Genomic DNA, 25428 nt, shown 5'->3' with positions numbered 1-25428 from the left:
GATATGTTGGTGAGAAAATGGAAAAAAAATGTAGTCATGGATAAATTGAGTAAAGAAACCATCTCAAAACAGAGATGTTTAAGTGTAATGTGATAACATATTTCTTGGTTTTTGATTCTTATATTGCTAATTTACAAAAGAATCAAAATGACAAATTTATGCAGCTTATGACTCATTGTTTTCCTGAATTTAGATAGTACAGGCTTACTATAGATCTAGTGGCTGCTGTTTTCACATAATTACCATCTTATAATCTAGAGTGGTTCTCTATGTAATTTACTTACTGGACTCACGGAGCCTGCCACTGCATACCTCCCTCTCCACCACAGGCAGGAGCTGTGCCTTATTTGTTATTGTATCCATAGGATTAACCCAGCCTAAGGTTTGGCACATAGTAACCAGTAAGTACCTCTTGTATGACTTTCTTTAATTTTTATTTTTTTGTTGTTTGTTTGAATCATTTCAAAAGAAGGATTAAGAAAAGCTTTCTCTTCAGGGCTGGGTGTAGTAGTCCCATGTACTGTGGACACTGATGCATGGGAATTGCTTGAGCCAAGAAGGTCAAGGCTGCAGTGAGCTATGATCACACCACTGCACTCTAGTCTGGGTGACAGTGACACCTCATCACTTTAAAAAAATGAATAATAAAGGTTTTTTGTTTTAATTAAAGAATTTTTCTCTTTAGGGAATGCTTTAATTTGCCTTTACAGCAAAATGTCCATGGCAATTATTGTCAACAGTGAGAATTCTCTAGTTCTTTATTACTTTTGAAAAATTATGAGTTTTAGCTTTGGTAATATTTATTCTGATTTTCAACATCTGTAGCAGTTCTTAAGAAAATTATAAAATTCTTTCATGACTGTAAATTTTAATTTTTACCTAAGTAAAATATGCGTGTGCTTATTTTTGTTTTCTAGTTATATGAAAAGGTGATATGTTTGTTTTACTTGTACCGGGTAAGTTCATGTGGATTCATTTTAGAAGTCTTATTGGGACAACAGGAAAAGCACTGCACCAAGAAACTGAGAAGAGTTCAGTTACAGGCCAATAAGTTTGGGGGTGTGGACAACAGCGTGAAAGCCAAAAGGAGTTGAGTCACGCCTTCTGAAGGGTGGGTGTTCCCAGCAATTCTGAAGCAGGCAGAATGGGTCAAATGTTTCTCATGCCAGTGCCACCACAGATGAGTCCAAGAGGAACATGGAGCAAAAGGTATTCCTTCCTTTCCTTATCCAGGAGAGACAGCCTCTCTCATGTGTTTTAGAAATTATTTGGCTTCCTTATGTGACTATTATTTCACATACAGGTTGCCCTATATCATAGTTGGATGGGGCAAGAATATTAAAACATGGCTGTAGGACAAACTTACCAAGCCAAAGAAGCAGCACATGAAAGGAATCGGAATTTGAGGAGTTCATGGGAAAGGAAGTTGCTTACTGGGGGTCTCTGTCTCTCATTCGTCCATTTAACTGTTGTTTCTAAAGAGCAGATATATTCAATACACATTTTTAAAAGCACTTTGATACACTTCCCAAGATTATTTCTTCTAAAGATAAAAAAGAAAAGTTACTCTGTCAAACTTAATGGTCTCAAAACCACAAGGTGTGCTCTTAAGAACAACAACTGTGCTTGGTTTTATAAATTCTTTTGGAAAAAAGTAGAGAAACATAAAGTTTAAGTGTAATTCATTTTTACCCAAGCTTTTCTATTTTATTGGAAAAGCATTAAGCTTTCTCTTTTTGTTCTCCCTTCCCCTAGTATATAAAATTTATTTTAATTGAATGGATAAGGTTGATGTTATCTATTTATGTATTTATTTATTTTTGAGAGAGCAAGACCACATCTCAAAAAAGAAAAAAAAAAAAAGAAAGAATGACTTATTTAATAAATGTTGGTAACATAGCTAGCTACCAGAAAGAAAATAGTTGGCCCTCCACCTGACATTTCTTGTAAAACATGTCAGTTGGAATTAGGATCCAAATGTAAAAAATAAAATATATCTACATGTTAGAAGGAAACGTTAAGAGAACATTTGTACCACTTTGGGTAGAATGAGAGGACCTTCTCGAGCAAAGTTAAAAACAGAGATCCCATAAAGGAAAAGATTGCCAAATTTGAGCAAATAAAAATTAAAAAAAAAAAAAATAGTGTGTGCCAAAAGTCACCATGAACAGAGTGGGAAACACCAGACAGCAGGCTGGCAGGGCGTGTTTGTAGCATTTGACAGTACACGGCAGGTGGTATTCAGGGAATGCCTGCAAACTAAGTGGTAGGTGAACAGTCCAATAGAAAAGTGGGCAAAGGATATGAATGTGTATTTCAAAGAAGATTTGCAATTACCATTTTCTTCTTTGCAAAAAGCGACTCAACTTTACTGAAAAATAAAAATTGAAATGACCTATGTAATTTTTGCCCATTAGATTGGCAATGGTTGAAAAGATGCTAACATTAAGTGCTAGCATGGGGAAAGGGACCCTTTCTTACATGACTGAATGGGAGTATGAATTTCTGTAACTTTTTTTTGTAGTTTTGTAGTACATATTTAAACTTTACATACTCTTGATGCCATCAGTTATACTTTTAGAAGTATAGGTTCACAGTCCCTTATCAAAACTCTTGAGGACAGTTGTGTTTTCCGATTAAATGGAGATAACATGGTACATATACTGTACATTATGTGACACCTCCAGCAGGGTTTGAGAGAGCATCCCATAAGTAGACACATTCATGTTTCTAGAGAGATCAAATGATATTCACATCAGTTCAAATCAGCTTTTGCCACCACATGAGTCAATTAAAAATCTTTCAATTTTCAGAATCTCTTGGATTTCAGAATTAAGGATAAGGCCTAATAGGCACCTATAAGTACTGTAAAGTAAAATTATTGATGCACAACCAGATACATGAATGGATGTTTCTTGCAGAATTGTAACAGCAGAAAAACTAGGAGTACTCCTAATGTCAATCAGTGGACGAACGGAATAAATTATGGTACATTTGTACTCTTTGTATTATGCAGCTGTCAAAAAGATTAAGTTGGTTTTTATGTACTGACTCAGTAAGATGATTTGTTTGTACTGGGTGAGTAAACAATTTGTAGAAAAAATATATGTGGTATAATCTCATTCAAAAATATGTGGAGGGAGCTATCTCCTATTTATGCAGCTGTAAGGAGGAAAAGCTTTGGAAGGATATAGACCGAACTGTTGACACTGCTTATCTCAGGAGGGTGGGATTTGAAATGAAGTGGGAGAGACTGTTAACTTTTTCTTTATATGCTTCTATAGTTTGACTCACCTTGTTAAAAAGAGCATTCTTGTTTTGGTAATCAAATAAAATCTTTCTCTTAAAAGAAAATATAGTGAGTCTTACAGAGCACTGACATCCTGGCAACTCCCTACTAAGGCAGAGCCACTCAAAGTCATTAGGGATCCTGCTTTTCATAATTGATGCAAAGTAGGGGACAGGCCCAGAGCGAGACTTACAAGTCCAGCCGTTGAGCAGCTCCTTCATTGCTTAATACTGAAGCCTCATAATTTCCAAAGTGGGCTAGCATGTGCCCCACAGAGGAAAAAACAAGTTAAACACGGTCTGTTACTGTGAAATGGAAATTTATTTACTTAGGGAGTCTTTTTAATTGACCCATTTGTGGTGAATAATATTGATTTCTCTCTATTAGAATCATTGACTAAAACAAGTATGGTTTTCTCTTCCTGGGTGTTACTTGTGACACCCATTTTGAGCACATTTGGAATAGGTTTAAAAGTACAACTACTTCCATCATACTGTTATTTTAGTCAAGTTTTCAAGTGTATTGTATCTATCCCTAGTTCCTGGAAGAAAAATTACTCAAGACTTAGATATATCTAAAGCTAATTAATACTGTGTCTCCAAATAGTCATCATGCTGTTTATTTGATTTTATTTCCTAAATATGTACAAGCATATATAGCCATTCCCTGTAGCTCACATGCAAAAATAGCTTTGTACATACATTTTTGAGTATAGATAGATTGAATGCATGTTAAGAAAATGAAAGATTAAGTACATCTTATGACAAAACAAGCCCAGAAGGAGGAAGTATGTGAGGATTGGTAGCATTTTTGTATATTTGTTTCTTTCTTTCAACTTTGATACTGTAAAACATTGGTGCTTTTTGCTTTCTTTCCTGCCCTTGGATAAAAATGGCTCCACTTCATTTTCTAATGAGCATTGACTCCCAACTAGTTTTTTAGAGGCCAGAATCAAATAAGTTTGTTGAACCGTGGTTTACTTGTTTTAAAAACCTTTATATTGGCTGGGTGCGGTGACTCATGCCTGTAATCCCAGCACTTTGGAAGGCCAAAGTGGGTGGATCACAATGTCAGGAGTTCGAGACCAGCCTGGCCAAAATGGTGAAACTCTGTCTCTACTGAAAATACAAAAATTAGCTGGGCGTGGTGGCAGGCACCTGTAGTCCCAGCTACTCGGGAGGCTGAGGCAGAAGAATTGCTTGAACCTGGGAGGTGGAGGTTGCAGTGAGCTGAGATAGCACCACTGCATTCCAGCATGGGTGACAGAGTGAGACTCCGTCTCAAAAACAAAACAAAAACTTTATATTTACCTAATAAAGGTAGGGAAGTTGGATGCATGAATTTGGTGCATTTAAACTTTTCTGATTAAGAAACTAAACACTCTTCCCTTTTATAGAGTTAAATAATTTGCTTAAGGGAGTAGCTTGGAAGATTACACCTCAAAATTTAGTAACTGGGGGAAAATTCCATTGAAAGTCAAGTGTAGACAGTGATACATTTACATGGTCTACTGTTGTCTAGATTAAAAGGGAAACTAAGAAAATACAGGGACGGAACCGATTGCTCTATTCTCTCAATAGCAGTTTGAAGGTTTGCTGTTCTGGCTCTGCCATTGATTAGTCATGGCTATGAAGTTGGAGAAAGGAAGGAAAAGGTAGGAACACTAGTAGATCACACCCCTAGATAGTTTAGCATATTTTGTGTCTAAATGTACAATGTCATTGTTACTGTACTTTCATTTTATAATGTAAATATAGTAGGAAGTACAAATTAAAGCAGTCAGTAATGTAATAGTGATAGTATCAGCTTAATTCTACCATCTCTTCCCTGTCCCCACTTTGACCTTTTGTCACTTGAGGGCCCCACCCTTGGCAAACAGTCATACACATTTTTGTTTGTTTGTTTAATTTGTTTATTTTAGAGACAGGGTCTTACTCTGTGGCTCCAGCTGGATCACAGTGGCATGATCAACAGCTTATTACTGCCTCAGGCTCCTTGGCTCAAGTGATCTAACCGAGTAGCTAGGATTACAGGTGTACATCACCACACCCAACTAACTTAAAATTTTTTTAGTAGAGATGGGATCTCGCTGTGTTGCCCACTCTGGTCTTGAGCTCCTGGCCTCAAGTGGTCCTCCTGCCTCAGCTTCCCAAAGTGCTGGAGTTTGCATGGCACCAGCCTTTGCACTTTGTTATAGGGCACTTAGGATACCTAGTTTGAAAGAGACTTCAGGTTTGTTTGCAGACATACTACAATTACAGTTTTCTGTCTCTATCAAGTATACTTAGTTGATTGTGCTTTTCTGTGATATTTGGTATCAATAACTAAAAGTGTGCCTTTGAAGTCAGACCTCATTGCTATTTGCTAAATATAATATTGTGACTGAAGTAACTTCATTTTAATCATTAATATTACTCTTGATTATGTGCTGCATAAATGTTAACTTCTTTTCTGTAGTGTGAACTCTATATTGTAGAACAAATGAACATGAGTTATATTTCTTTCTTTAAAACCTACTGCTTGTCCTGGAAAGTGAAGTCAGTCTTTTCAGGTTGTTGAGTAGTTTGGGAGCACTGAGCTGTGCTTGAATTGGTTTGAATGTAAATACAGTGTTCAGAATATTCACTGTCCTCCATTACTGATAATGCTACTCTTGGTAGGGGAAAATGAGAATGGTAAGATAGTGCTGTCCTGAGGCCATTCTTTGACCTGTGGCTTAGAATTATGAGTGATAGATATTTATTTATATTAAACTCTTTAATAAACTTTAACAAAAGAGGAGGAGGAGAAATGAAAAGTTGTAATGACATCAAAAGGCAGTAGATTTATAATTGCATGCAGTAGTCATACAGTTTCTATGTGCTTGTTTTTTTTTTTTTTAATCTATGAGCTTGGAAAATTAAAGAAAGTGACTTCAAAGGCCCCTTCTATTCTCATTTTTCAGTAACACATGAGAAAAAAGAAAGATATATCCACTGCTTTAGTCTGTTTGGACTGCTATAACAATTTACCTCAGAATGGATAATTTGTAAACAACAGAAATTTATTACTTACAGTTCTGGAGGCTGTGAAGTCCAAGATCAAGGCGCCAGCAGGTTTGGTGTCTGGTGAGGACTCATTCTGTGCTTCAAGGATGCAACTTTTTCCTTGTGTCTTCACATGGCTGAAGGGGCAAGGCTGCTCGCTTCAATTTATTTTACAGGGGCACTAATCCCAATTGTAAGGACAGACCCTCATAACCTAATTACCTCCTAAAGACCCTATCTCTTATCACATTGGGGATTAAGTTTCAACATGGGGATTTTCTTTTTGTTTTTATTTTTATTTTTTCTTTATATATATATATATATATATATATATATATATATATATATTTTGAGATGGAGTCTTGCTCTGTCGCCCAGGCTGGAGTGCAGTGGCACATCTCGGCCTACTACTAGCTCCGTCTTCTGGGTTCACACCATTCTCCTGCCTCAGCCTCCTGAGTAGCTGGGATCACAGGTGCCTGCCACCATGCCCGGCTAATTTTCTGTATTTTTTTAGTAGAGATGGGGTTTCACCATGTTAGCCAGGATGGTCTCGATCTCCTGACCTCGTGATCTGCCTGCCTCAGCCTCCCAAAGTGCTGGGATTACAGGCGTGAGCCACTGCACCCGGCCTATTTTTTCTTTTTTTAGGTAGAGTCTCACTCTGTTGCATAGGCTGGAGTGCTGTGGCACAGTCACAGCTCACTGCAGCCTCAACCTCTGGGCTCAAGCCATCCTGCCACCTCAGCCTCCCAAGTAGCTGGGACCACAGGCACATACCACCCTGCCTGGCTAATTTTATTTTACCGTTTTTAGAGATGGGATCTCCCTGTGTTGCCCAGGCTAGTCTTGGACTCCTGGGCTCAAACAGTCCTCCCTCCTTTGTTTGCCTCCCCAAATGCTGGGATTACAGGCATGATGTTTTTTAAAAGCCACAAGTTTCTTGTCCTTTTAAAACATCAAGTAGAATTGTCCCTGGCTATGATTATAAACTGACCACCCTAGTTAGTACAATCATCATTAAAATGTTTTTTAGTAATCTTAAATTCTGTGATGCTCTGATTCTCTTCCACTTACCTACGTTGAACAGCTATGAAGAAATATCTGTAGCCTCATTGAATGCAATGGTAGCACTGAAATATTAGTTTAAAATAAAATTATTTAAAATATTTCACAAAATGTGTATGTGCATGTGTGTGTGTGTGTATATATATATTTATATATTCTTTCTAAAACCAGTCAATTTGATCTTGGAATCTGGGTCTGTGTGCATTTCATCATTTATCTGGCTTACCTGGCCAAGCATGGTTGCTAACACCTGCAATCCCAGCACTTTGGTAGGTTGAGGCAGGTAGACTGCTTGAGCTCAGGCCTTTGAGACCAGCCTGGGAAACATAGAGAAATCCTGTCTTTACCAAAAATACAAAAATTAGCTGGATGTGGTGGTGCACACCTGTGGTCCCACCTACTTGTGAGGCTGAAGTGGGATTGCTGGAGCCTGGGAAGTCAAGACTGCAGTGAGCCATTATCACACCACTGCACTCCAGCCTGGCTGACACAGTGGACCCTGTCTCAAAATAATGAATGAATTAATTAATAAAAATACCTGGCTTACCTATTATGGCAGATCTGAAAGTCTTATATTTTGTTACAGAGATTGCTAGACTTTTCCTCTATACTAGGGTGCTGTCACCTGGCTGTCTCCTTTTCATTCTTTTTAAATGAAGGTAAAGTGAGGAAAGGTCATCCATTCACCCTTTTGATCTCTTATCTCTCATAACTTAAACATTGCTTCCAAGTATGTGTTTCACTCATTTCAGATACTCGAGGGAAGTGAATTCTTTGTGGACCTCCCCTCTGTTTTTCCCTGAAAGGGTATTTGGATCTGCAAATGTCCTATAATCTGACTGCTTTCCACATCTAGAAAGGAAAAGTGGAACTCTAAGAAGGCTAAGGGGTACTTACCACTAGTTGATGTTGGTTGATACGTTCTGATCAAGAACTTAAGTTCTCAGAAACAATCTATGCTTTATTTGATAAGTCTCTGCTGAATACCATGTCCTTCTCTGGGAAGAGTTTGGGGGATTGGCTGCACAGTGAGGAATGCAAAGGGGCTGGAGAATGTAGTGAGAAGGAGCAAGACTTTGAGGATACTTTTAAGTCAGAATCAGCTCTTAAAATTTATAGGTCTAGGGTAAAAGTATAAATGGAGAGCCACATACCATATATCTGAATATTTAAGTTATAACCAAGCTAAGAAACTGTTAAGTAAAATATGTTCTCTCCCCCTACCTTGTCAAATATAAAAATAATGTCCTGGAAGCACAGATTCCAATTTAGAATCCTCAGACTCCCAGGGATTCTGCACTGAATGTGATAACATGTGCAGAGCTGGGCCAGGGACCCCACCTCTTCTCTTCCCTCCTCCAGCTCCGTTCCTTACCATAACAGGGGTGTGGACACTGCAACCCATATGTCCAACCTCTGCCCATGCTAGGGCACATGGATGCACACACTGGTGGGAGGATGAACCCAGGGAAGAACCCACACAAGCTCTAGAGGCAAGGTTGGTGTGCAGGGTAAGGAATTCCAGTCTCCTGCTTACTCTTAGTATGGAGAGGGCACTTCTCCAATGGGAATATAATATGAGCCACATGTAATTTCAATAATATATCCTCATTTAAGCCAATGTATCAATTGTTATCAGTTCTAAAAAGTTAATGAGATAGTTTACATTCTTCTTTTTTGTACTCAGTCTTTGAAATCTACTCTGTATTTTGTATTTCAAGAGCATCTCCATTTGGACTAGTCCCATTTCAGGTGCTCAGTGCTACCTGGCACTTGTGGTATTATACTGGACCTTGCAGCTCTAGGAAAAGGGTGCCCCGATTCCTTGTTCTGTAGGGGGCACTTGGCACCTAGGACTGAGGGCAGTCCTCTTTACATAAATCTAGTAGTGTTTTCTCATTTAGCTGATACAGAGAATGGTTTTATCTTTCTCTTTATGATTAGAGGTGGTGACCATTATCACTTTCACAATGTTCATACGTACATAAAATGAATGGGAGACACTTGTTAAGAGTTTTTTTTTTTCTTTTCTATTTATTTATTTTGTTTGGAGACGGAGCCTTGCTTTGTCACCCAGGCCGGAGTGCATTGGCATGATCTTGGCTCACTGCAACCTCTGCCTCCCTGGTTCAAATGCTTCTCCTGCCTCAGCCTGCCGAGTAGCTGGACTACAAGCACCTGCCACCACGTTCAGCTAATTTTTGTATTTTTAGTAGAGATGGGGTCTCAACATTTTGGCCAGGTTGGTCTCGAAGTCTTGACCTCAGATGATCCACCCGCCTCGGCCTCCCAAAGTGCTGGGATTACAGGCATGAACCACTCCACCCAGCCTTCTTTTCCATTTAAAACTTGTTAACTGCATTTTACTCATTCAGCATGTTGCTGCTTTCCTTTATCCTCAGGAGTGATATCCTAGTAAATTTGTTTGCACAAATGAATTAAACACCACCACCCCCCAAGTTATTGACCTATGCGTTTCCAAAAGCCAATACTTTCATTTCTCATCTTGAGTAATTACTAGCTCTGCAGTCTTTCTGTTCCCCACTTTGGAAAAGTTTCCGTGCTCTGTTATGTTGGATAATGTCTAGTGGATATTTTTCTTCCTAGAGGAACTTTTTTTTGAGTTAATTTACTTGCATGCAAATTTTTAAACTGGCCCATTCTCTCAAATGGGGAAAAATATCTAGAAAGTGGAATGCTGTTTTTGTTTGGACTAGAACAGCAGTTTCATCTGGGATGCCTAGGATAAACATTTTGTATCAGATAGAGTTGCCAGATTTAGATTAGGAGGCTAGGGGAGGAAGCACCAGTTAAATTTGAATTTCATATAAACATTGAATAACTTTTTTCAGTGTAAGTGTGCTCCATGATGTAATGTTTGGGACATACTCTTAAAAATATTTATTGTTTATCTGAAATTTAAATTTAACTGGATGTACTGTGTTTTAAATAGCAATCTTATTTCAGGACTCCTTTGCTCTCTAAAATATTGAGGCCCTTAAGCAACTTTTATTTAAGTCAATTATATGTATCGGTATTTGCTGAATTATAAATTTAAACTAAGAAATATAGCCTGGGTGCAGTGGCTCACGCCTGTAATCCCAACAGTTTGGGAGGCCAAGGTGGAGGATCACCTGAGGTCAGGAGTTCGAGACCAGCCTGGCCAACATAGTGAAACCCTGTCTCTACTAAAAATACAAAAATTAGCCAGACGTGGTTCTGGGCACCTGTAGAGTAATCCCATTACTTGGGAGGCTGAGGCAGGATAATTGCAACCCAGGAGGTGGAGGTTGCAGTGAGCCGAGATCACGCCACTGCACTCCAGCCTGGGCAATAGAGCTAGACTCCATCTCATAAAAAGAAAAGAAATATTTTAGGCTAGGCATGATAACTCATGTATTTAGTTCCAACACTTTGGGAGGCCAAGACAGGCAGATCACTTGAGCCCAGGAGTTCGGAACCATCCTGGGCAAAATGGCAAAACTTCGTCTCTACAAAAAATACAAAAATTAGCTGGGTTTGGTGGTGCGTGCATGTAGTCCCAGCTACTCAGGAGGCTGAGGTGGGAGGATCACCTGACCCCAGGAGGTTGAGACTGCAGTGACCCATGATCCCACCACTGCATTCCAGCCTTGTCAATAGAGACCCTTTCTCAAAAAAGAAAGAAAGAAATATCTTAATGTATATTAATTCATTTAGACAGTAATAAAGTATATTAACATAAATGACATTTTTAGTAACTTTTTAAATAAAAAAACAGTTTTTCAAAACAGAAATAGTAAGAAGGCTGTCATTGTTTTCTTTTTTTTTTTTTTTGAGACAGAGTTTTACTCCTGTCACCCAGGCTGGAATGCAATGGCTCACTGTGACCTCCACCTCCCAAGTTCAAGTGATTCTCCTGCCTCAGCCTCCTGAGAAGCTGGGACTGCAGACGCACGCCACCATGCCCAGCTAATTTTTGTATTTTTAGTAGAGACGGTTTCACCATGTTGGCCAGGCTGGTCTGAAACTCCTGACCTCAGGTAATCCACCTGCCTCAACCTCCCAAGTGCTGGGATTACAGGTGTGAGCCACTGCACCCGGCCAGAGTGTCATTGTTTTCTATTTTGGCGATTCTTTTAATATCTGGCTGGATTCTCATATCTCTTTCTGTGTTCTATCAGGTGTGCTATTACAAAAGCAGGTACTGTCTGGAACTCTACTGAAATACGAGTGACAGGTGTGGGGAAGAAAGTGGCACAAAGCAAGTAACATCTTAGTATTGTTATAAAAATAGTTTGACCATATGGATCTTCTGAAAGGGTCTCGGATACCTCTTCTGGGGTCCCCCAAGCATGCTTTTAGAATCACTGGACTAGGAATAAGAGACTGTAATTCTAGCTTGTGTTTTTGCAGTGATTATAAATAATCAGAATAGAGGGTAGGCTTTTTTTTTTTTGAGATGGAGTCTCGCTCTATCGCCCAGGCTGGAGTGCAAAGGTGTGATCTCAGCTCACCACAACCTCCGTCTCCTGTGTTCAAGCAATTCTCCTGCCCCAGCCTCCTTCGTAGCTGGGACTACAGGTGCCTGCCAACATGGCTGGCTAATTTTTTTTTGTATTTTTAGTAGAGACGAAGTTTCACCATGTTGGCCAGGCTGGTCTTGAACTCCTGACCTCAAGTGATCTGCCCACCTCGGCCTCCCAAAGTGCTGGGATTACAGGCATGAGCCACTGCACCCGGCTGAGGATAAGCATTCTTTAAGAAGTCCTGATGGCTCTAATATAAAACAGTTTAAAAACGATTATTCAGATTTAGCAATAATTCTTTCCTAAGTGATTTTTTTTTTAATTTAAAATACTATTCTATTATACTCAGCCATCCAAGTAAACAGGTATTATTTAAAAATCAAGGTAACACTCAACCTGTCAAATAGGTACATTGTCAACTTTCTCTTTAGAATCAACTTTTATTTAACTATTCAGAATACAGCTTAACATATGCTGATTGGGTTGAATTGCGTTTATTTTTGGAGTGTGTGTGTCTCTTCTAGGCAGAGTGCATACTGTCTAGTATTAGATGTGGGTGGTTTTTAAAGGAATTAGCATAACGCAGTCACTGATCTGATTCTTACCTCATTTAGAGATGGTGTAGAGGTCGTTGATAGGCCAAATGTAAGAGTGCAGGAAGAAGTAAAAAGTGAAAGATAGCTTCTTTAATTGCTTAAGTTGCTTGGGCAACTGTGAAAATGAAAGGGCTATTAACAAAAATAGAGCAAAAAGAAGTGCCAGTTTGGAATAAAGATGGTAAGTTCAGTTTTGGGCTGGAAATGTAGGGTAGCTCAGGAGAGGAGCCAGCGTGTGACAGGACTGAGAGAATTGTTCGCTTAGGAGTCAAAACATTTCCAAGGAAAACAGTGTAGAGAGAGCATGAAACTGATAAAAAAAACTATCTATGAAGATTACTTCAATTTGGGTTGGGGAAGAAAAGATGAAGAAAAGGAAGGTAATACAGGAGAAGAGGGCTTAAGAGAGCTAAGAAGAAGGGTGGATGGTCAGCAGCGTCAGTCAAGTACTGTATTGAGATCGACGAATAATAATTGGTTCTCTTTTGAGATAGAGTCTGACTCTATCGCCAGGCTATATATTCCAGGAGAGCAGTCTCAGCTCACTGCAACCTCCACCTCCCAGAGAGTCTCTTGTGCCTCAGCCTCTCGAGTAGCTGAGATTACAGGCGTGCACCACCATGCCCAGCCAATTTTTTGTGTTTTTGGTAGAGACAGGGTTTCACCATGTTGGCTAGGCTGGTCCCGAACTCCTGGTCTCAAGTGATCCACTCATCTCGGCCTCCCGAAGTGCTAGGATTACAGGCCTGAGCCACCGTGCCCAGCTGATAATTGGCTGTTAAATTTGGAACTGCAAAGTCCTGTTTACCTTAGAGAGAGTATTGTTTTGATAAGTTTTTATTATTTCACTTTTGGGTTTGAGAAACATGAAACAGAAGGTTTTGACTTGTCTGCAACAGCACGGACTCCAGAAGGACTAACTCCAGCTCTGCCTGGTCCCTTTCCTCATTCACTGGGGCCATTTACACTGTGTTAATTAAGCTAATTGAGATACTGCTAAAAAACTTACTCCAGCAGAATTCACTTCCTGAAATATTCAACCTTATTTTAGAGGGAAAAGTTTGTTTTTAGATAGAATGTTTACATTTTAGGTAAAGCACTGGCCTTAGAGTCAGCAGATGTGCATTCCAGCGCTGCTGCTCCTTAACCTCTCTGGGGCCTGCATTTCCTTTTCAGTTGAATTTGGGAGTTGGGCTAGATTATCTCTTAGGCTGTGCTAAAATTATGATGTTAGTGACATTTGTCTCTTTTTTCCCTTTTGGTTTTGCTTTATTTTAATAGGTTCACCAAGTTGAAGAGTCTTAATCTTTCCAATAATCATTTAGGGGACTTCCCACTAGCAGTCTGCAGTATTCCAACCCTGGCAGAGCTGAATGTGTCCTGCAATGCCCTGCGATCGGTCCCAGCAGCCGTTGGAGTGATGCACAAGTGTGTACCTCAAACCCCACTGGCGGGTATATCCAGAAACCCCAGGGAAGCTGCATTGGGGGTGTAGCACATGAGATTAGTTAACTTGTTATGTTGGTCATATAAGTCTTGGCCCCAAATCAAGAGATCAGGGACTGTATAGTCTGTACGGAGTTCATGTGTTGGATTTATACTCTTTACAGTCTTGTAAAAAATTAAATATTCTTGTTTAGAACTGAAGATCTCTGCAAATGAGTATGTCTAAACATGGAATGTGGGTTATGTTCTCATTTTTCTGAGTTATATTGAATTCAAAGACTTAGAAATTAATTTTGAGAAATAAGGAAAGCCCAAAGGATATCTGAATCAATTTATATCACAGTTAGCTCATGTTGCTCCCATTTAAGCCTATTCAAATTGGGAAAGCTAGTCATAATTTCCATTTTCAATAAAAGATTAAGATGCTTATCTCTGATTATTTCTCTTTGGTCCATTATTGCCTCAGGCCCTGCCCTTAGGCATTTTGCAAAGAGTAATACATTTTCTGGTAATATGATCTACACTATGGAACTTGTATGTTGATAATAAAGATGTAAAATTTATACATTCTCTTTATAATTCTTATGTTTTCTCTAATAGCTTACAGACATTTTTGTTGGATGGAAACTTTCTCCAGTCCCTTCCTGCTGAGTTGGAGAACATGAAGCAGCTTAGTTATCTGGGTCTTTCTTTCAATGAATTTACTGACATTCCAGAAGTATTGGAGAAATTGACTGCTGTGGATAAACTTTGTATGTCCGGAAACTGTATGGAGACCCTTAGGCTACAGGCTTTAAGAAAAATGCCTCATATTAAACATGTGGATCTAAGGTAACCATTTTTGAGAAATAGATCTCATTTGAGCTGTTGGCTTATATTGCAGGGGTGGGGAGTAGGTTATTAACCAAGTCAAACAGACTGGGTAACTGAATGTGGACCCATTTTTCTATTTCTGCCTAGAGGGAAGAATTATGATTAATAGTAGGGTTTGCTGTTACTGGAGACTTTCTCACTGATGTATGTCTTGAAGGTCTTTGTTTTGCAAATTAGAACCCAGTTGAGTGAAAGAGCTGTTTTTTGTTTTTGTTTTGTATTTTTTGTTGTTGCTGTTTTTAAAGAGATAGGGCCTTGCTCTCATGCTCCGCCTGGAGTGCAATGATGCGCTCAGAGCTCACTTTAGCCCCAAACTCCTGGGCTCAGGTGATCTTCCTGCCTCAGCCTCCCAAATACTCAGGCGTGTTCAGTTTCATCAGTGTAAAGTAGCATCACCTTTTGCTCCCTTTCTTCTCCATTCGTATGGCTCAGCCAAGGAAACCCGTACCTTCCCATAGCCAAGAATTGCTTGGCTTCACCTTTCCTCAGAATAAAGGAATCAGACCTGTCCTTCCTAGGAAGTATTAGCAATTTGCAGATATAAAATTCTTAATTTGGAAGTTAAAGTAGTTATAATTTATCTGATTTTTGAGAATTTCTTGGAATGTAACAAGATAAGGAACTCTAAACACTTTGTTAACATGCTTTCCAAATTGTTTACGTTACTTGCCTCTGAGTTCCTTCTATTTAGAAAACCCTCATATTCCAGAATTTAAGCCCTATTTTATTCATCCACCAGTGGTAGAATTTCATTAGAGCCAAGGACAATGGCTTGCACTGACCTCAGGTAACAAGAATGAGATGATTTCTGAGTTACCTGGTACATGAAGGAAGACATCATTTTTCTTGGTGTGAATTAGCTGACATGTAAGATCAATCTAAAATGTCTACAAGTAATAAGTCTTAGAGCTTTATAAATTCTTAAGATTCATAGTTCTAACTTGAGTCTTTTTAGATGACATCACCTATAGGATATTTAAATACCAGAATAGACATTAGACACTCTGTAAATGTTGCATGACCATGAGTAACTGCTTCCTTCCTTGCCCGTGAGCTGAGGAGGGGAAAATCAGATCAGATTGGTTCTAATTCTGCCTTAATACTTTATTTGTTGTTTATTGTTTTTGTTTTTGCTTCTGTTTTTGTTTTTTGAGACAAGAGTCTCTCTCTGTCACCCAGGCTGGAGTGCAGTGGCATGATCTCAGCTCACTGCAACCTCTACCTCCTGGATTCAAGAGATTCTCCTCCCTCAGCCTCCTGAGTAGCTGGGATTAGAGGTGCCTGCCACCACACCTGGCTAGTTTTTGTATTTTTAGTAAAGACAGGTTTCACCATGTTGGCCAGGCTGGTCTTGAACTCCTGACCTCAAGTGATCCACCTGCCTTGACCTCTCAAAGTGCTGGGATTACAGACATGAGCCACCACACCCAGCCTAATTCTGCCTTAATACTTAAAATCAAAGCTAGTGGAGTAATTTAAGGAGAGTCTTGCTTAGTTTCTCTAAGTAAAGGGCTACTTTTGTTGAGTTTTTTTTTCTCACCCCTTAATGGAAATGTTACATCAGATTAAGTGATTATTGTTTTCTTTGCATTGATGTTCTTTGAGTTTCGTATTATTTCTTCTGTGGCATCATTAATAATTCCTCCTCCCCTCTCCTCCTTCTCCTTCTCTTTCTCCTGTTTGTACAAAGTGTGGCTGTTACTTGTTGGTCACTTCTCTTTCTCTCCATGTTTTCTGCCTTGGTGGTTGCATATACTCTCAGGTTTCATTCTCACCTTTCACCTTGATCTTAATCATTCCCCAGTCTTTCCCTATTCCTTCTTTGACTTCTTGAGACCAGTTCCACTTAAGCTGCCAGCTAGATAACTTCTTGGTTTTCCCTATTGACACATTTAACCAAATACACGTAAAACAGAGTTCAGTGTCTTTCTTACTCAACCAGTTCTTTCTCATGGATTTCTGTTTTTGCTGATAGCAACACCACCTCATTGGTCTTCCAGACACACAACTCTTGGCTGATTCTATCAGCTCTTCTTTTACATGAGTTTCTCTCTTTTCATTGCTTCCTTTTTCTTCTCACTGTGACTGTTGTCTTCTAACTGAGCCATTTGCTTCCTTTGTGCAACCTCCTAAGCAAGCACAATTTTGCTCAGAGCCTGCGGTTCTCTAGTTCAGGGTATTCAAGCCCTCATATTTGGTTTCAGCCCACTGGTATGTGAGTCCTTTGAGGATGAGGCTGTATCTCTGAGCTGCTCATGTGTGAGCCTCCAACCTGTGGGTGGCAAGTGAACTATTCGCGACTTTTCCACAATGAGATGTGTACAGAAGTTGAGACTAATATTTTGGTAACGTATAATGATTTGACATTGCCACGATATCCAACTGCATTACGAGTTGATTCTTGTTGTACAGGGAATCAACTAGTATATTTTATTTTATTTTATTTTATTTATTGTTGTTATTATTATTATTTTTTTTGAGACAGAATTTCACTCTTGTTGCCCAGACTGGAGTGCAGTGGTGCGATCTCAGCTCACTGCAACCTCCGCCTCCCAGATTCAAGCGATTTTCCTGCCTCAGCCTCCCAAGTAGCTGGGATTTCAGGCTCCCATCACCATGACCGGCTAACTTTTTGTAGTTTTAGTAGAGACAGGGTTTCAGCATGTTAGCCAGGCTGGTCTTGAACTCCTGATCTCAAGTGATTCACCTGCCTCAGCCTCCCAAAGTGCTGGGATTACAGCCATGAGCCACCGCACCCGACCTCAACTAATTTAGATGTTGTCAAACTTGCACAGTGAGTTGCATGTGGTGTGAGCTGTGTATGGGTTGAGTACTATATATCAGTCTGTCATGAATTACAACTTTAGAAAATAGGTCTCCTTCACCATAGATAATTTATCCTTCAGCCCCAGTGTTAGTCCTTAGTGTGTCCAGTCCTTGGTAAATATTAATTGCCTCACCCACCTTTGTAGCCCAGAGCCTCACATCCCCTGCATTCCTGCAGAAAGTATTCAGGCAGGTACGAAACTTACCCTGTGCTGTTTTCTTTGATGCAGAGGCTGTTCCATTGCTTCCACGCACCTGCTTTTCTTCTCCCATGAACACCTGTTCCATTCTGCCTACTCTTGGGAATCAGATGAGTTGCTTCCTTTTCCATAGCCTCTTTTTTTTTTTAAACCATTCTCTACATTTTATACATCACCCATGGCACTTATCACATACTTGTATTTCCTGTATTTCATAAAACATATGACTGTCTTTACTAAATTGTGAAATCTGTTGAAAAACACCTTGTTTTATTTATCTCTTACTGCAACAAAGCCATAGGTCATCATTGTTGTCACCATCACCGTAGCCCTTCACAGGCTGGAGTGCAGTGGTACAAACACAGCTCACTATAGCCTCCATCTCCTGGACTTAAGTGATCCCCCTACCTCAGCCTCCCATGTAGCTGGGATGACAAGTACACACTACCACTCTTGGCTAATTTTTAAATTTTTTGGAGAGAGCGGCCTCACTTTGTTACCTAGGCTGGCTCAAACTCCTGGGCTCAAGCTCTTCTTCTGCCTCAAACTCCCCAAGTGCTGAGAATTACAGGCATGAGTCACCATGCCTGGCCAGAAGGGAATTTTAGTCATATTTTGCCTCTTAAAAGTTTGTCCGGGCCAGGCGTGGTGGCTCATGCCTATAATCTCAGCACTTTGGGAGGCTGAGGCAGGTGGATCACCTGAGGTCAGGAGTTCAAGACCAGCCTGGCCAACATGGTGAAACCCCACCTCTCCTGTAAAACCCCAGTAAAATTTTGCATTTTACTAAAAACGCAAAAATTAGCTCGGCATAGTGGTGTGCACCTATAGTCCCAACTACTCAGGAGACTGAGGCAGGAGACTTGTTTGAACCCGGGAGGTGGAGGTTGCAGTGGGCCAAGATCGCACCGCTGCACTCCAGGCTGGGTGACAGAGCGAGAGACTTATAAATAAATAAATAAATAAATAAATAAATAAATAAATAAATAAATAAATAAATAAATAAATAAATAAATAAATAAATAAATAAATAAATAAATAGTTTGTCATAGTTATGTCATGGTGACTGTGGTCAACAATATATTGTATTTGTATTCTTGTTTTTTCTCTTCTCTCTTCTCTTCTCTTTTCTTTTCTTTTCTTTTCTTTTCTTTTCTTTTCTTTTCTTTTCTTTTCTTTTCTTTCTTTTCTGAGACAGGGTCTCACTTTGTTACCCAAGCTGGAATGCAGTGGTGCAGTCACGGTTTACTGTAGCCCCAAACTCCTGGGTTCGACTGATCCTCCTGCCCCAGCCTCTTAAATAGCTGGGAGTATAAGCATGTGCCACCACGGCTGGCTAATTTTTTATTTTTTGTAGAGATGGGGTCTTGCTCTATTGCCCAGTCTGGTCTCGAACGAACCTCCTACTTCAGCCTCCCAAAGTGTTAGGATTACAGAGTTTGAGCTACCACACCATGCCATAATACATTGTATTCTTGAACAATGCTAAGAGTGGATGTAAAGTATTCTCACTACAAAAGTAATAACTATGTGAGATGGTGCACGTGAACTAGCTAGAATTAGTCATTTCACAGTGTACATATATTTCAAAAGTCGTGCTGTACACAATAAATACGTACAGTTTTATCTGTCAGTTAAACAAATAATAAAATAGTTCATCCTAAGTAGCTGAATTACTGTGTGAGCCTGAAAACTTGATATTTCAGTCATGGTGAGAGTTAGCAACTTAAGCCAAATGTTAACTTTCCTTTTCGTTACATTAACTTTGCTTTTGTTATAGATTTTTTTGTCTCCTTATTAAACCAATGCTTATTATTTTAGTATTAATACAATAAAATTGTATTAATTGAATGAAATTGTGTGTGGCTTTTTCAAGTGAAGATGATAAAGCCATTTTGAAGGTTATTCGAAGTGTAGATTGGGAAGAAGATGGACCTTTGTTCCATTTCTGCAGTCTGTTGTACCCAAGATGAGATGTGTTTTTTCTTTTTCATTCTGTGTGCACATTCTAGTAATCTAGTGAGCATTTGGAAATAGGCAGATTGCTGGGTCAAGGCCAGTTTTTAAATCTTACAACCTGGAATCAGAAAAGAGAAGGAGCCAAAAAAACATCCTCTTAGGGACATTGGAAAAGGCCATATGCTGTGCTTGTGTGTTGACGAATCCCAGCTCTTTGCTGGAACTCATCCTTGTGTTTCAGTGGCTTTAGGATATTATTCTTAATTCATTTTCCATAGCTTTATTTTATTTTTTTAAAGGACAGAAATTCACTACAGAGAAACTGCTTTTTCCTGTACTCCAGACTTAAATTAATACTCTTCTTTTTTTTGAGACAGAGCATCGCTCTGTCGCCCAGGCTAGAGTGCAGTGGCATGATCTTGGCTCACCACAACTTCCGCCTCCTGGGTTTAAGCAATTCTCCTGCCACAGCCTCCCGAGTAGCTGGGATTACAGGCACATGCCACCATGCCCAGCTAATTTTTAATACTTTTTTTAGTAGAGATGGGGTTTCACTGTGCTGGCCAGGCTGGTCTTGAACTCGTGACCTCGTGAACTGCCCACCTTTGCCTCCCCAAGTGTTGGGATTACAGGCATGAGCCACTGCACCCATCCTATATTAATACTCTTCTAGTCAAGGTCATCATCTCAGCACTTTACTGGCTTTGTAATGGAAAGTAGATGGTTTTTGTTGTTTGTTTCTAAAGGAGTTAGACATAGCCTAACAAACTGGAAATTGACATTTCCATCTATTTTTCTTCCTTTTGAAGCTAAATATGTCTTTGTTATTTTGGTTCGTAGTCCCTGTTACTACTTACTTTCTGATAGCTCATCCACAGCAACTTCAGTCAGTTAGCTCACTAGTTCTTATGGCTAGAGATTCTGCCAGTTTTCTGCTGTGCCTTGCTTCATCGTAGAGGTGTTGATTCCCATTTTTCTCCATCATTCTATGATTTCTCAATAGATCTTAGATACTGGATTTCAGTGTTTTCTGCACTTCACTCTATACAAGCAGTATTTTATAGATGGAGGTAGTTTTGGTGGTTCATCCTGGTCCTGAGCAGTTGGGAGTCATGTGCTTGCATTCCCATCTCTGGTGCTCCCATTCAGTGTGCAACTCTTATTTGTTATGTGATTCCGGTCCATTATTGTTTTTCCGCCTCAACCTTTAATTCCATCCTACTCATCCGCCTGCTCATGCATCCTCTCTCCTTCATTCAATATTCATTGTAGTTGTAATGTGTGTAACAGTTGTTCTGAGTTTTGTTTCTTATGTTCTTTTCAGTATGGTATAGTTTCACCGTTCTTTGGAAGTCAGTTCCTAGTTCTTTGGAAGTCAATGCTTAAGTGGATTATTTTCCCCCTAGAAGTAAATTAAGGTAAAGTCAATGTGCTTATTCCTCTCCCAGCTGTAGTGGTGTCACTTGTGTTTCAGAATATATTGTGAAGGTTAAAACCTCATGGAATTGTAGCTAAAAATAGATAGTCTGGCTAGTTAAGCAAGGCCAGATGCTGAGATTCCAAAAATCATGGAGAACTATAGTACAGAGAGAATTGAGTTCTTTCTCGCTATCTCTTGTATTAGGGTGTTTAGCATTGCAGTTAATTGTAGTCTCTATTTATGTCCTTTTCCCTCAAGGTTGAACATAATTAGGAAGCTGATAGCAGATGAAGTGGACTTTCTACAGCATGTTACTCAGCTTGACCTACGAGACAATAAACTTGGTGATCTAGATGCCATGATTTTCAACAACATTGAAGTTTTACACTGTGAAAGGAATCAACTGGTCACATTAGACATCTGTGGCTATTTCCTAAAAGCACTCTATGCCTCTTCTAATGGTATGTATCATAGGCCACATCAAAGTTGCTCTTTTGGTTCCAAGAATGTACCCAGCATCATTATTTCTGCCTCTCTGATTGTTCTTTGCTCAAATAGTTAGTAAAATAGCTCAAATTTTGTTAAAATAAAAGTCACAAAAGAAAAATGCTGACTTACTATTTAAAGGAATCAAAAAGGAAGATTTTATTTTCCCTAGAAGTTACTCACACTTTTGATTTGGATTTTCGGCTTAAAGAGAGAAAAGAGAACTATTTCTTGGGCTACATTACCAAGATCTAGAGATCTTTACTACCTTATTACTAAATCTGGAACCTTTATTTAATACTGGAGAGTGAAAGGAAGTTTTATTTTGACTCCATTCAGGATTTCCAGTTTCATGTTTGACTAACAGAGAGCTCACCTTAAGATAAACCAGAATGTTAGCTGGGCATGGCGGTGCATGCCTATAGTCCCAGCTACTTGGGAATGGGAAGCTGAGGCAGGAGAATTGCTGGAGCCCAGGAGGTGGAGGCTGCAGTGGTCTGAGATCACACTACTGCACTCCAGCCTGGTTGACAGAGTGAGACCCTGTCTAAAAACAAAAAAAAGATTATTAAAAAAAGATAAACCAGAATGATATACCCACAAGGACACCATAAAGCAAGAGTCTTAATCATTTAATGTTTCTTTCTAAGAATCTGAAAATCAGGGCAGTTCCAAAAAAGAAAAGGTAATATGGGCATATGTTTGCTAAGATGAAGGTTTCAATTCCCTGCAGTCAGTAAACTGAATGAAAACAAGTGTTCACTACTGCAAGTTGAACATATGTTTATCATGCACTTGTTTTATGCATAGTGCAGTTCATGAGCTCTGAAAGATGAAGGATTTTTCAAATGTGATTACTGTTATCTCAGAAAAACAAGCCAAACCTCATATAGGTATATTTTCTAATGTAATCAGTTTGGCTGAGCACTGAAGGGTTATAGGATTTAGATAACCAGTGGGAATGAAGTAGGAAGAAAGAATCTGAATGTGGCTTGTTGGGCAGTTGGGAGAAGACAGGGAATTCTGAACCCACAGATGTAATTAGGAGAGGCATGCTTTTAGTCAGATAGTGAAGCATTGGCCTTAGTATAATAAGCAATAGAGAACCAGTAAAGACTCTAAAGTGGAAGAGACATGATGGAAGTGATGCTTTAAGGCGGTTAATGTGAAAAGAGTGTGTACAGAATGCATTTATAGGAGAAGGTTGAGGGTAATCCACTACTCCACTAATCCAAGTTACTGTGATGGGCTTCATGTGGGCTAATGGGAACTTGTAGTCAGGATTATAGATGTTGATTTGAGACTCATCTGCTCAGAGGTGATACCTGAAACCAGGGAAGTAAGGTAACTGGAAGAGAGGAGAGTGCTAGTACCAAAGGTCAACTTACAAACCCCTCACACTTAGCTGGAGCCAGACTGGGCAACCAGATAGGAGCTGCACCTGTGAATTACTTGGTAATTGTTTAGAGAAGCGGAAGGACATTTACAAACTACTCTGCCCAAGAAACAAAGTTACAGGGGACAGTGGTGTCATATTTCATAAAGTTTTGAGGAAGAGTTTCAGATTTAAGTAAAATAAGTCATTTGTGACCCGCTGGAGTGCTGTTTCAGTAAGGTGATGAGGGCAAAAGACAAGAAGCATTATTTGGTTTTATGGAAGGACCCTTGGGTTTTAAAAGGATGGCACTCATGGTTAATCCTTCAGATGTAATACAGCCTGCATAACAATAAGAGAGCAACAGTAAAGGGATAGAAAAGAGGCAGGAAATTAGAATACGTGATTTATTTCAATCTCTGAAGAAGATCTTGTGATTAAATTAAAAGTTCTTTTTTACTTTTCTGTACTTTCAAAGTTGAACAAATGATGTATTGTACTTCCTAAACTAAACAAACAATAGAGAATAAAGCACAGTAATGATGTTCCACATACAAAAAGAGTCTCTGTCATTTGGATAGTGATGTCTTTGTGTTTTTTTTCCTTCCTAGAACTTGTTCAACTTGATGTTTACCCAGTTCCAAATTATCTGTCCTACATGGATGTTTCAAGGTAAGAAGTCAAGTCTTAGAGCCCTCTAGAGTCTACTAGAAAATTATTTAGTAATTCTAACTGAGCTTATGCACAAGTACTTTTTAATATTTTGAAGGTAAATGATAAAACATTAATGATTTTTACTTTATTCTCTAAAATGATATGTATTTGTTGATGAAAATACATTTGTAGCTCAAACCAGAGCATCAGAGTGTCAGTGTGCACACCAATTTGAACACCAGATTTGAACTTGAAAGGTGAGTTGAGGGACATATGGCTTAAAGTTCTAATAACTCTTTTCATTATATGAATCATATTTTTGTGTCTTTCCCTGAAGTAATGTTAATTTTATTTTTTATTTTCAATTTTTTTTTTAATTTTTTTAAACTCTGCCAAGTCTTAGGATAATTTAATTTTTTAAGTGCTTTATTTCTTTTGATTTCTTCCCCCCTTGTTTAGATATATATCTCTTTGCTAAGAATTCTTAGAAAATAGTGACAAAGCCTATCAAAGTAGAAATTCTATACAACCTGCTTGGTTTTCTTAGCTTCTTTTTGAATATGCTAACCATTTTACCTTTTATGGTAATTTGCTTCTGTGGTATATTATATTTATTGCAGTTACCACAAATATTGTAGTAGACTTTTTCTTAAAGGCACAAAGGCTTGACAGTGTCTACAGTGTGTATTTATACGAAGTAAACTTAAAAAATTTTAACAATGAATTATAAAATTGAAATTCATTTTGAAGGTAATTCGAAAGGAGATACACAAAAATGTTCTAAACATAGGGAGTTTGTGGCCCACTCAAGGTGACAACCGTTCACTCATTTCAGTGCTTAAATTCTGGTGTGTTTATTAATAGTCACCATGCTTTTTAATCACAACTATTGTATGATTTGTCTTGTACAGAATTTTGCCTTTTGTCTTGAGATTACACAGGCTTAGCTATTTTAATAGTATACTGAATCACAATTATGCAAGACATGTCAGTATTTGGTTATTGGGAAAATACTACAGTTAAATTTTTATTATAAATATATAATTATAAAATCATAAAGCTCTTTGAGTAGTGCTTCTTACATTTCCTACTAACTACCCATCAGATAATTTTATTTAATTAACTTAAATCAGACATTACCTAATTAGTTTTCTTTCACCACCTACTCCTCCCAACCCCCCAGCAACCCTGAATGTTATTTTCACATTTTGAATAAGAGCAGTATAGGAACAGTATAGGAATGGGATTTGCATACATGGGTGCGTATAAATATCTTGAACAGATTTCTTTTCTTTTCTTTTTTTTGAGATGGAGTCTTGCTCTGTTGCCCAGGCTGGAGTGCAGTGGCGCAATCTTGGCTTATTACAACCTGTACTTCCTGGGTTCAAATGATTCTCCTGCTCCAGCCTCCTGAGCAGCTGGGATTACAGGCACACACCACCACACCTGGCTAATATTTTTGTATTTTTGTAGAGATGGGGTTTCACCATGTTGGCCAGGCTGGTCTGGAACTCCTGACCTCAAGTGATCCACCAGCCTTGGCCTCCCAAAGTGCTGGGATTATAGGCATGAGCCACCATGCCCGGCCCAGATATATTTTCAAGAATTAGTCATAGAGTTAAACTACTTTTTAAATACAGTGTAATCAGCAAATGTTAGCCATTTAAACCCCTAAGTGAGACTGAATTGGAAACTCTTGTGT

General features: G+C 39.0%; 1 protein-coding gene across 1 annotated transcript in view; it reads left to right on the top strand.

Moving 5' to 3' along the window:
• The window catches only part of PHLPP1 (PH domain and leucine rich repeat protein phosphatase 1), a 264871-nt gene that overhangs the window by 165749 nt on the left and 73694 nt on the right, over positions 1-25428 (top strand). Inside the window, exons 5-8 of the mRNA XM_011953596.1 lie at positions 13769-13915; positions 14534-14764; positions 21470-21672; positions 23684-23744. Coding sequence (XP_011808986.1) covers positions 13769-13915; positions 14534-14764; positions 21470-21672; positions 23684-23744 — 642 coding nt within the window. The remainder of the gene's footprint in view (positions 1-13768; positions 13916-14533; positions 14765-21469; positions 21673-23683; positions 23745-25428) is intronic.

The sequence above is a fragment of the Colobus angolensis genome, unplaced genomic scaffold (genome assembly GCF_000951035.1).
Source record: "Colobus angolensis palliatus isolate OR3802 unplaced genomic scaffold, Cang.pa_1.0 Scaffold369, whole genome shotgun sequence".
In the NCBI taxonomy this organism is placed as follows: Eukaryota; Metazoa; Chordata; class Mammalia; order Primates; family Cercopithecidae; genus Colobus; species Colobus angolensis.
This window is presented reverse-complemented; position numbering and strand designations above follow the sequence as displayed.